The sequence below is a fragment of the Manis pentadactyla genome, chromosome 9, assembly GCF_030020395.1.
Source record: "Manis pentadactyla isolate mManPen7 chromosome 9, mManPen7.hap1, whole genome shotgun sequence".
NCBI classification, from domain to species: domain Eukaryota; kingdom Metazoa; phylum Chordata; class Mammalia; order Pholidota; family Manidae; genus Manis; species Manis pentadactyla.
In genome coordinates, this window is record NC_080027.1 from 19,561,677 (window position 1) to 19,574,511 (window position 12,835).

At 39.5% G+C, this 12,835-nt stretch overlaps 1 protein-coding gene and 2 pseudogenes across 1 annotated transcript; all 3 read left to right on the forward strand.

Moving 5' to 3' along the window:
* The first annotated feature begins 800 nt into the window (after positions 1-800).
* On the forward strand, positions 801-3,728 carry LOC130684822 (olfactory receptor 1013-like; annotated as a pseudogene).
* A 3,355-nt stretch (positions 3,729-7,083) lies between these two features.
* On the forward strand, positions 7,084-8,609 carry LOC130684824 (olfactory receptor 9G4-like; annotated as a pseudogene).
* On the forward strand, positions 8,024-10,729 carry LOC130684821 (olfactory receptor 1013-like). Its single transcript, XM_057507069.1, has one exon. The coding sequence runs from the start codon at positions 9,187-9,189 to the stop codon at positions 10,123-10,125; it is 939 nt and encodes a 312-aa protein (XP_057363052.1). The 5' UTR covers positions 8,024-9,186; the 3' UTR covers positions 10,126-10,729.
* The last annotated feature ends 2,106 nt before the right edge of the window (positions 10,730-12,835 follow it).

Here is a 12,835-nt window from a genome sequence, read left to right on the forward strand (position 1 = left end):
AGAAATATTACTTCCCCTGCCAGTTAAGAACTCTGACAATCATAATATAAGCCTTTTTTGATTGCATTATCTGAGGGGTATGGTGGGCCCTGTGGGTTGGAATATAGACAAATAAAGATGGTGCCTCTCCCCCCAGTTTCTGGCTACACTCCAGTTTCTTGCTCTGACCCTGAAGGAAAAAAGACTGTTCAAGAGGTTGAATTCCATAACATCCTATCTTAACAAATTCCCACATGTGTGGTGGTTTAAAACAACAAAGACTTTATTTTTTCACAGTCTGGGGGTCAAAAGTCCAAACTCCTTATCTCTGGGCTAAAATTAAGGTTTTGGCAGGGTCACACTCCATCTAAGCCTCCAGTGGAGAATCCACTCCACGCATCTTAGACTTTCTGTGACCACTGGCTTATCTGGTGGTTGTGACCCTGCAATCTCTGTTCTGTGGTCACAGACCTTTTCTGGTGTCTATAATCAAACCTCTCTCTGCATCCTGCATATAAGGAACTTGTGATTGCAGTTATGGTACACTCTGATCATTGTCCCTTCTCAAGATTCCTAAATTTTGACTTAATAACTGTTCATCCCCAGAGCCTACCTTATTCCCCAGCCCATTCAGATCAGTCAGTTTGATTTTTTCTTTAACTCTTGATTCTATAGGAAATTCAAGCATATTGCAAACATAATGAATATTAATTAATTAGTATTTTCCCATCCTTTCAATCTCATTTGAGTGTCATACAGGGAGTCTCAATCTCCTATTATCTAAGTAAATCTATTCTATTATTCAAGTCACAGAATTTTTACATGATATGTAGCTGTGTTCTTGGTTTTGTGGATAAAATGTTGAATAAAATATAATTATGACTTTCAAAGAAATTATAGTAAATGTCCTTGCAAGGATATTCCAAATATGGTTAGAATAATAACGGTATTTATTTTGAATAATAAAGGTTATCTATATAATCCTCTGGTAAGTATAAAACAGTTACAAGAGCTGAGAAGAAACCAGAGCATTCTTTCAAATTCTCTTTTTCTTGTCTTATTTATAGTTCCCATCACCCTAAGTGAAACAGAAGAGAAAATTAATAACCCTCTCCCCAAAAGGAGGGAAAATCTGTTCAAAAATATGGTAACACATATTATAACATGTATAATAATCAATCTCTCAGCAGCATAGAACTGATATCCGTTATGCACAAGATGAAACCAATTTAGCATAAACACATCTCACAGTGAATAATGAATGTGCATCAGTTGAGTTTCTCAATGATATAAAATGGCAAATGAAAAGGGAGGGGGTGACATACTGATATCTTAAATCATGGCATACTTATTAATCTTTTCACAGAAAGGAACCAGAGAAAACCAAATCAATGGGTGAGAATAATTCCACCAAAGTGAAGGAATTTGTACTTTTAGGGTTCACAACTGTCTTGCAGCTACAGAAAGTGCTCTTTGTCATCTTCCTCATCATCTATGTCATCAGTCTCTTAGGGAACGTGACCCTGATTTCTCTGATCTGGGCTGATTCTCAGCTCCACACACCCATGTACTTCTTCATCGGAAGCCTGTCATTCCTGGATCTCTCATATTCTTCTGTCTATTCCCCCCAGATCCTAGTGATCTTTATCTCTGATAACGAAAGCATCTCCTTTGCTGGCTGCCTGGCTCAGTTCCTCTTCGCTGCAGGACTGGCCAATAGTGAGTGTTACCTGTTGGCCGCCTGGCTTATGACCGCTATGTGGCCATCTCCAGCCCCCTGCTCTACTCCCAGGCAATGTCCCCGAGGTCATGTGCCAGCCTTGTTGCAGCTTCACAAATTGGTGGCTTTCTGAGCTCAACCATCATCACCAGTGAGACATTTACCCTGAGTTTCTGTGGGAACAACGTCATTGATGATTTCTTCTGTGATCTGCCCCCACTTGTGAAGTTGGCCTGTGACGTGAAGGAGAGCCTCCAGGCTGTGCTCTATTTCATACTCGCCTCCAACGTCATTGCTCCCTCTGTGCTCATCGTCACCTCCTACCTCTTCATCATCGCTGCCATCCTGAGGATCCGCTCTGCTCAAGGCTGCCTGAAGGCCTTCTCCACCTGTGCCTCTCACCTGACGGCCGTCACCTTGTACTATGGCTCCATCCTCTACATTTACTCCCGGCCAAGTACCAGCTACGCCCTGGAAAGGGATAAGGTGGTGTCGGTGTTCTATACTGTGGTGGTACCCATGTTGAATCCCTTGATCTATAGCTTAAGAAATAAAGATGTTAAAGATGCTGTGAGGAAAATGGTAGGTAGATTAAGTATTCCTAAATGAAAATACTTGGTCAGCAATGGCTGTGGCTTTTTTTTTTTTTTGCAGATTATCTTCATTTCTTGGTATTGGCCTATACTCACAGTAATGAAGAAGTAAAAAAAAATCATTGTATAATGTGGAAACATCAGACTGCATTTTTCTTTTTGAGTTGGCACTGTCTTTGAATATGTTTGAAATGACTAAAGCTGGGACATTTGGAAAAACTGCTGTGCATGCATTCTGGGAACTGTCTATTCTCAGAAAGTTGAAAAAAATCAAGTTTAAAAAATTCACTTAACATGTCATAAGTTGCTGGTAAGTATATTACTTTAATGTCTTAAAGGGAATAGTAAAATTGGTTATATAACCACTGTCATGATTAGATGGATTAAATGAATATTTCAAGTCATTTACTTCATAGTGAAAAACAGGAATTCAGTGCCAGAAATTCTGGCTTCAAAGGTTCTTAGACATTTGTTGGGAGTGAGAGTGAGTTAAGCCAAAAGAAAACTACCTATTGTAAGTTCTCCTTAGAAACTAATTTATTTTTTCTTATCTGGTTTTCCATCTCTGCTTGAGATGATAGAAAGATTTCCTTGGCATTAGACACAGGAGAGAATATATGTTTACCTTGAATAATTGCAAGGTTTCCATATAAGAATATTTTCCCTGACAAAGGAATCGTGGCCAAAAATGTAGTAGCTGTATGATGGAGAAGGAAATGAACATATAGATACCATTAGACAACAAGTAGAGAAAGAGAGAGATTCCAAAAAGCTCTATACCCAAGAGAAGAATGAGTGAAAATCTCTATGTGAAGAAATGATAACACTTAAGTTTCTATGAATGTTTGTATTTCTTTGCTTGTTCAGTTCTATGTATAAATTAGTGAAAAGTAAGAGAGCATTTCATTACGATGCATCACACTTCCCAATTTTGTCTTTTACCTATAAAACATGAGGTTGCACCAACTTAAAAAGCCCTACTGTTGATAACCAAGTGGAATCATTTGCTAGGGCTGCCATAACAAAGTATCAAAGACTGGGTGGCCGAACAACACAAGTTTATTTTCTCACAGTTCTGGAGGCTAAAAGGCCAAATGAAGGTGGCACCCGGGCTGACTTGTTCTGAGGCCTCTTTCCTTTGCCTGCAGATGGCTTCCCTCCTGCTTTCTCCACCCATGGTGTCTCCTCTGTACACAAACTTTGCTGGCGTCTTCTTGTGGGCCAGATTTCCATTTCTTCCAAGACAGACTGAATTAGGGCTGCCTTTAATCATCTCACTTTAACTTAATCACCTCTATAAAGCCCTATCTCCAAATATGATCACATTCTGAGTATGTGGAATTGGGGCTTCAGCATATGAATTTTGAGTGGACACAACATAAAACAAAGAACTGATAGGAGTTTCCTGATGAATGAGACAAGGAAGAGTAGCCTGGACAGAGAAAGGAGCATATGGGAAGGACACAATATATGGACACATGATATGTTCTGAAAAAGTGTAAGAAAGACCAACTGTAAAGTTTCTATTATATGACGCATTTAATAATTTTATTGTGACATAGATCTGTTAATACAGTGTGGTCTGAATAAAATACGCCTTATTTCACCATATCCTAATCAATTTATAATTATCCATACTCCATATGAACTCTAATTGGTTCTTTGGAGACTGAGATACGTAATTCTGAGCCGCTGTGTGGAGGCAGTCCCAAAGGGCTCTCGAAGAAATACATAACATGCCCAATAAAGCATGGCAAAGCAGGGGAGTGTCCATTCCAGTATTTCCTGATCAAGGGTAAGCTCCTGGGATGAGGGGAATGTAGGAGGTATGGCTTCTCTGTGACCTCAGCTACTGTTAGAATGAAGATATGGAGTCTGGGCTGGCTTGCAAAGGATTATTATTAGCCAACCACACACACACTCACACTCACATACACACTCTTCTGAAGAGGGTTCCAACTCATGATCCATGTAACCTTCTAGAATTTGAAACTCAGTCTGGTAGTTATGAGGGGTTATTATATGTTCATTCACACAGTGGAGAAATCAAGAGGCCAAAACATTGTGACCTGGACATGCTTTCTGACTCTTGTGGCTCTGTGGTCCTCCCTTCCCTCCAGACTGTAAGTGTGTGATGTTTTCACTTCTGGCTACTCATTTTCTGGTGCTAGAGGGACACATTCTCCCACAAAATTTTTAGAGAATTCTTAATTCAGTGGAGGGGCTGGGGGCAGAACGGCCACACGGGAACATGCACCTTAGAAACCCCCCTCCATAAGAAGGTTCAGCATGATTGGCTCTGCCTTTTTCTATGTCTTTTTCTTCACATTCATTTCCTTGTTGCAGTTTATTTCAAATTCAGGATGTGCTGGAGGTCTTGCTTATGACCCTCCCTCTTTGCTTAATGACACAGCACACTGAGCCCGGAGAGCAACCTGAGCGTAGGTTTGTGCTGAATAGTTTGTGCTTGGCAAGAGGGAGACAGTACTTCAGGGAAACCCATTTCAAGGTATAATTATTTGAATCTTCTAGAAATATTTATTAGGTGCTAATTAGTTGCTAAGAAGTATTTTATATGCTGGGATATAGCAGTAAACAAAAGAGAGAAATCTCGCTGACCCATGTTGTTGCATTCTGAAGGGGAAAATGGACAATCAATACAGCGAAGAAGAGTTAGATGTTGACACTAAGACTTGGGGAGAATAGAGCAGAATCCGAGCAGAGTGGGAAGGATGGTATTCTTGGTGGGAAGAGGGCATGGAATTTAAAGTGGAGTGATAAGGGTGGGCGTTAAGCAGATCTTAAAGTGACTTAAAGGAGATAATGGTGTGAACCTTGCAAATACCTGGGGAATAGTGTTTCAGGCCAAGGAATAGATAGTTTGTACTTAATGCTGAGCAGGGCTGCTGTTTTTGAAAATAGTGAGAAAGTCAGCTGGGCTGGAGCAGAATGAAAGTGGGCATAACCTTTAGGAGATAAGTACCGGAAGATGATGGATGTCCTGTTCATGAAGGATCTCTGGGCCACTGTATGGAATTTTACTTTAATCTGGAATAAACTGGTAGCATATTTAACTTTGTTTAAAGTTCAGGAGTGTCATGATATGCTTATTTTTTAAAATTTGTATACCAACTGATATACTGTCAGGTGTGTAGAAACGTCAGAAGGATATTGCAATAAACTTGGCAAACCAAGGAGGTGGCTTGGACCAGGTGTGGAGGTGGTGAGAAGCGCTCTGATTCCTAAGTGGCGTCTGAGACGCTCTTTCATCTCCTTGAACTGAGCCCGTTCTCCCCTTACTCATACCTTGGCTGCCATCAGGCTCATTGTTCAGGTCTCATTTAAACATCTCTTCTTCCGGGAAGACTGAGCTGGAGGCCCAAAGAAATGTTTTTTTCAGTTATTTTCCTCTTTTGAAGGTACTGTTAAAAAAGCAGTGATTTGCTCTAAGAGGATATTTCCATTTTCCTAATTATATTGTATGAAGATTATCTTCGTAAATTCCAGATATCCTTCATTTGTAGACAAGTGATAATATAGCAGAAAAAATACATAGTAACTGTTGGGATGGTGGCTATTACCCATCGGTTTATATATTATAATTTTAATACCCATCAATTCCTGACAAGATAATTCTACTCAAGTTTAAGCAGATTCAGAAAAAACTTGCAGTGCCCAAATGAATACCAGGAAAGTAGTGTACATGTGGAGCTCCCAGGATGTGTGAGATTATTATGGCAAAATCAATCATGTGAGTAATTTTGGGGTTATCCTGAATAGATGAAGGCAAATGGTAAGAGAGAAGGTTATAAAGGTAAATTAAAGCCAGTTTATGAAACATTGGGTGTAAGACTAAAGCATCTAGGTCTTGTGTGCTAATGGGAGAGCCCCGTTATATTCTGATAGTCACTAAATGGAATGATCTTCAACATTCCAAGCTACATTTTCACAGCGTCACCAAACAAGTTATGACCTCTGTGAAAATCATCAAGTATGTTTGAAAGATGAGAATATGCAATATTGAAAGATTAACATACTCACTTACTATAACCAGGAGCAGTATTCCTTGATGGAGAAAACTGGCATTTGCATTCTAGTTATAAACTGACTCTGGCTTAGCTGAAAAGTAAATATTGAAGTAAAGTGCAATCCTGTGTTGGTTTTTCCCTCACGGAGGGTAAGGCAGCTGGTCACTGAGGCCATCAGCTCTAATTCTGTATTTTAAATTAGACATCTTTTAGCTTGTTTCTGAGAGCTTTAGCATTTAAAGATGTGAACTTTGAAGGATTCAGTCAATACTTGACAACAAAAATTGGGTTTTTCCTAATGTTTAGCAACCTCGCTATAAAAAAATGCCTCAACTATGTATCTAAATCTCAATTGATAAGAGGAAGTGGGGAGAAAGTGGTCTTTAAATAAAAGTATTTTTAAAAGAAGTTCAGGTTGTCAGGGAATTATAGCTTGCCTTATATAGAAGAACAAGAGAGAAACAATTCCAGCATGGAAGACATAAATGGTAGAATAGTTGAGAGAATATACTCTTGATCAAGAAAATTCTATGTTGAAAATACGAGCTCTGCTGTTGACCAATTCTGTGACATTGGAATTGTTTCCTAAACTCCAATATGATCATGGTAGGATTTACCTTATAAAATCATGGAAAGGGTTAAATAGACTAAGATTAGGACTTAGAATATTTACTGACATTTACTGTGCTATATATATATAATCTATATAGAAATATATATATGTCTATTTGTACTAACAATACCAGAAATAGTTCAGTATATTAATATTTGAATAACTATCAGCACAACCCCTGAACAAAATCTCTCAATAATATATGAAGTATACTAACCATTTTTGGGTGCCCACAATGTGCCTAACATTAGCCTGCGTGTTTTACAATATCTTTTTTACCCAATCAGCCAACCTGTAAGTGGCTTCATTTTTCTTGTCTGCTTGTGAGATTAAGGGATGTGCCATACACTAAATAATGACTACGTAGAAAGCTCTAATTCCAAAATCAGATTCTAACACCAATTCCTGTGGTCTTAGCAAGTCACAGGCTGAATTTCTGTCATTTAGGATCATTAGTCATGGGGATGAAAGCACAGCTCAGAGACTGCAGTCAATCTGTAACATCTTTGTTGACACATAGCAACTGCACTAGTTGGGGTGAGCATCTAATAATGTAGATAACTTTATTGTATATTTGAAACCTATATCACACTGTATATAATTATACTTCAATAAAAACTATATAAATAGAAAATAAGAACATCTATAAGGTACCCAGTGATTGCTGAGTTAATTGAAACCTTTGTTAATTTCTTTCAATAGAAAAATCACAAAGTAATTTTTATTCCTCAAAGTCTTTATCAGGCTTTCTCCTCCATGGACATGCAAGTGGGAAATCTCACTCAGTATCCTGACTGACTTCATCTTGGTGGGCTTCTCAGCAGACCCCCAGTGGCAGCTGATTCTGTTTGGAATGTTTCTGATGCTCTACTTGATAACCTTCTCAAGGAACATGACCTTGGTTAATTTAATCCATATTGATTCCTGTCTGCACACACCTATGTACTTTTTCATTGGCAATCTGTCTTTCTTGGAATTTTGGTACACCTCTGTGTATACTCCCCAAATCTTGGTCAATTGTGTGTCAAAAGATAAGTGCATCTCCTTGGCTGCGTGTGAGGCCCAGTTTTTCGTCTCCTGTGTTGTAGCCTACACTGAGTGTTACCTCCTAGCAGCCATGGCATATAACCGCCACGCGGCCATCTGTAACCCACTACTTTATTCAAGTGCTATGTCCAGTTCTCTCTGTACTGCACTCGTTGCTGGCTCCTACATAGGAGGGTTCTTGAATGCCATAGCCCATACTGCCAACACTTTCTGCCTGAGTTTCTGTGGTAAGAATATCATTGACCACTTCTTCTGTGATTCACCACAACTGGTAAAAATGTCTTGTACAGACAGATACCCATGTCTAGGAAAAACTGCTCCTCGGTGTGGTGGGCTTCACGGTCCTCTCGAGCATTCTTGCCATCTTAATTTCCTATGTGCACATCCTTCTGTCTATCCTGAGGATTCGCTCAGCCTCAGGAAGGCACAAGGCCTTCTCTACCTGTGCTTCTCACCTCATCTCTGTCATGCTCTTCTATGGAGCCTTGCTGTTCATGTACTCAAGGCCAAGTTACACCTGCTCTCTGGTGAGAGACGAAGTGGTTGCTCTCTTCTACACCATGATCAACCCTTTGCTCAAATCTTTCATCTATAGTCTGAGAAACAAAGATGTCAAAGAGGCTTTCTAGAAAGCAATACAGACCATTAGGACACAGAGATGATTGGATCTTTTGCATAACGCTCTGATTGCATTCTTCAAATTAGTGGCTTTTACTCATGTTTGTAAACATTGAAATATTTCTGCAAATACAAGTTATACTTAAAACAATGACACATTTATTAAACCACACTATAATGGATGATTATTTGTGAGGTATTATATCATTTTAAGCATGTAATATTGGGTGGTTTGATGTTCCACAATATAGTGTTTCACTCCTTTACAGGACTAGATTTTCATAAAATTATCTTCTTGAATATCTTTGGGAAATCTTGGAAAGAGAAGAGTAAATGGATGATTGTACCCATGGTTTGACTTAGAAGCTTAGTGATCAAGTTTTATCATGTGGAGAAAAGATCTGGATCCACGAAATTTGAAACCATTTCAACATGAACATATCTCACAGTGAACAATGTATGTGCCTCAGCTGGGGTTTTCAATTGTCTAAAGTGGCAAATGATAAGGAGAGGCTGACATACTGACCCATTAAATCATGACATATATATTAATCTTTTCACAGAAAGGGACCAGAGAAACCCAAATCCATGGATGAGAAAAATTCCACCAAAGTGAAGGAGTTTGTACTTTCAGGGTTCACAGCTGACTTGCAGCTACAGAAAGTGTTCTTTGTCATCTTCCTCATCATCTATGTCATCAGTCTTCTAGGGAACATGACCCTGATTTCTCTGATCTGTGCTGATACTCGGCTCCACACACCCATGTATTTTTTCATCGGAAGCCTGTCATTCCTGGATCTCTGGTATTCTTCTGTGTATGTCCCCAAAATCCTAGTGACCTGTATCTCTGATAACAAAAGCATCTCTTTTGCTGGCTGCCTGGCTCAGTTCTTTTTCTCTGCAGGACTGGCCTATAGTGAGTGTTACCTGTTGGCCGCCATGGCTTATGACCGTTATGTGGCCATCTCCATCCCCCTGCTCTACTCCCAGGCAATGTCCCCAAGGTTATGTGCCAGCCTTGTTGCAGCTTCATACATTGGTGGCTTTCTGAACTCAACCATCATCACCAGTGAGACATTTACCCTGAGCTTCTGTGGGAACAACGTCATTGATGATTTCTTCTGTGATCTGCCCCCACTTGTGAAGTTGGCCTGTGATGTGAAGGAGAGCCTCCAGGCTGTGCTCTATTTCATACTTGCCTCCAACGTCATTGCTCCCTCTGTGCTCATCGTCGCCTCCTACCTCTTCATCATCGCTGCCATCCTGAGGATCCGCTCTGCTCAAGGCCGCCTGAAGGCCTTCTCCACCTGTGCCTCTCACCTGATGGCCGTCACCTTGTACTATGGCTCCATCCTCTACATTTACTCCCGGCCAAGTACCAGCTACGCCCTGGAAAGGGATAAGGTGGTGTCGGTGTTCTATACTGTGGTGATACCCATGTTGAATCCCTTGATCTATAGCTTAAGAAATAAAGATGTTAAAGATGCTGTGAGGAAAATGGTAGGTAGATTAAATATTCCTAAATGAAAATACTTGGTCAGCAATGGCTATGGCTTTTTTTTTTTTTTTACAGATTATGTTTGTTTCTTGGCATCAGCCTATACTCACAGTAATAAAGAAGTAAGAAAAGAATAAAATCATTGGATATTGTGCAAGCAGATTTCATTTTTTTTCAGTTGGCAGTGTCTTTGAATATGCATTTGAAATTATTGAAGCTGGGACCATTGGAAAGACTGCTGTGCATGCATCCTAGGAATTGTGTTTAAAATCACTGGCATTCTGAAAAAGTTGAAAAAATCAAGTTTAAAAAATTCACTTAATAGGTCATACGTTGCTTGTAAATACATCACTTTAATCACTTAATGGGAATAGTAAAATTGGTTATGTAATCATTGTCATGATTAAATGGATCAAATGACTTTTTCAGGTTATTTACTTCATAGTGAAAAATAGGAATTCTGTGCCAGAAAATCTGGCTTCAAAGGTTCTTAGGCATTTGTTGGGAGAGAGAATGAGTTAAGCCCAAAATAAAATACATATCATAAATTGCCCTTAGAAATGAATTTACATTTTCTTGTCTGGTTTTCTTTTTTTGCTTGAGGTGATACAAAGATTTTCTTGGTATAAGATACAGGAGAGAATAAGTCCTTACTTAGAATCATTGTCATGTTTGCACACAAGAATATTTTCCCAACAATTAAAAGAATCAAGGGCAAACATGTAGTAGCTTTATGATGGAGAAAGAAATGAGCAAATAGATAGTAAAAGACGACAAGTAGAGACAGAGATTTCAAAAAGCTCTATATCCAAGGGAAGATTCAGAGTGAAAATCTCTATGTGAAGAAATGATGACACTTAAGGGTCTATGAATGTTTGTATTTCTTTGCTTGTTCAGTTCTATGTATAAATTAGGGAAAAGTAAGAGAGCATTTCATTATGATGCATCACACTTCCCAATTTTGTCTTTTACCTGTGAAACATGAGGTTGCACCAACATGAAAAGCTCTTTGTTGATAACGAAGTCAACTCATTTGCTAGGGCTGCCATAATGAAATATCAAAGACTGGGTGGCTGAGTAACACAAGTTTATTTTCTCACATTTCTGGAGGCTAAAAGGCCAAATTAAGGTGGCACCTGGGCTGACTTGTTCTGAGGCCTCTTTCCTTTGCCTGCAGATGGCTTCCCTCCTGCTTTCTCCACACATGGTGTCTCCTCTGTGTACAAACTTTGCTGGCCTCTCCTTGTGGGCCCAGATTTCCATTTCCAAGACAGAATGGATTAGGGCTGTCTTTAATCATCTCATTTTAACTTAATTATCCCTATAATAGCCCTGTCTTCAAATACGGTTGATTCTGAGTACTGTGATTTGGGCTTCAACATGCAAATTTTAGGTGGATTCAATTCACAGCATAACACCAAGGACTGAGAGGAGTTTCCTGATGAATGAGACAAGGAAGAGTAGCCTGGGCAGAGAAAGGATCATACGATAAGGACACAATATATGGACAATGATACATTCTGAAAAAGTGTAAGAAATACCAACTGTAAAGTTTCTATTATCTGACATACTTAATAATTGTATTGTGACATAGATACACTAACACAGTGTAGTCTGAATAAAATACTCCTTATTTCACCACATCCTAATTAACTTATAATTATCCATACTCCAGACGAACTCTAATTGGTTCTTTCGGACTGAGATACATAAGACTGGGTTGCTCTACGGAGGCAGTCCCAAAGGGCTCTTGAAGAAATACGTAACACATCCAACAAAGCATAGCAAAACATCAGGGGAGAGGAAAAGAGTGTCAATTCCAATATTTCCTGATCAAGGAAAAGCATCTGGGATGAGGGGAATGTAGGAGGTATGGCTTCTCTGTGACCTCAGCTACTGTTAGAATGAAGATGTGGAGTCTGGGCTGGCTTGCAAAGGATTATTGTTAGCCAACCACACACACACTCACACTCACATACACACTCTTCTGAAGAGGGTTCCAACTCATGATCCATGTAAACTTCTAGAATTTGAAACTCAGTCTGGTAGTTATGAGGGGTCATTATATGTTCATTCACACAGTGGAGAAATCAAGAGGCCAAAACATTGTGACCTGGACATGCTTTCTGACTCTCGTGGCTGTGGTCCTCCCTTCCCTCCAGACTGTAAGTGTGGGATGTTTTCACTTCTGGCTACTCATTTTCTTGTGCTAGAGGGACACATTCTCCCACAAAATTTTCAGAGAATTCTTAATTCAGTGCAAGGGCCGGGAGCAGAAGAGCCACAGGGAACACACACCTTAGAAGCCCTTCTCCATGGGACACTTCAGCGCAATTGGCTCTGCCTTTTTCTGTGTCTTTTACTTCACATTAATTTCTTTGTTGCAATTTATTTCAAATTCAAGATGTGCTGGAGGTCTCGCTTATGACCCTCCATGTTTGGTTTACCCTCCTTCTTAGTGACACAGCGCACTGAGCCCGGAGAGCCACCTGAGCATAGATTTGTGCTGAATAGTTTGTGCTCAGCAAGAGGGAGAGAGTACTTCGGGTAAACCCATTTCAAGGTATAATTATTTGTTTCTTCTAGAAATATTTATTAGGTGCTAATTAATTGCTAAGAAGTATTCTATATGCTGGGATATTGCAGTAAACAAAAGAGAGAAATCTTGTTGACCCGTGTTGTTGCATTCTGATGGGGAAAAATGGACAATAAATGTAATGAAGTAGAGTTAGATGTTGA

What these genes read in the sequence shown, in the direction of transcription:
- LOC130684821 (XM_057507069.1), top strand. Translation starts at nt 9,187, where the DNA reads ATGGATGAGAAAAATTCCACCAAAGTGAAGGAGTTTGTACTTTCAGGG.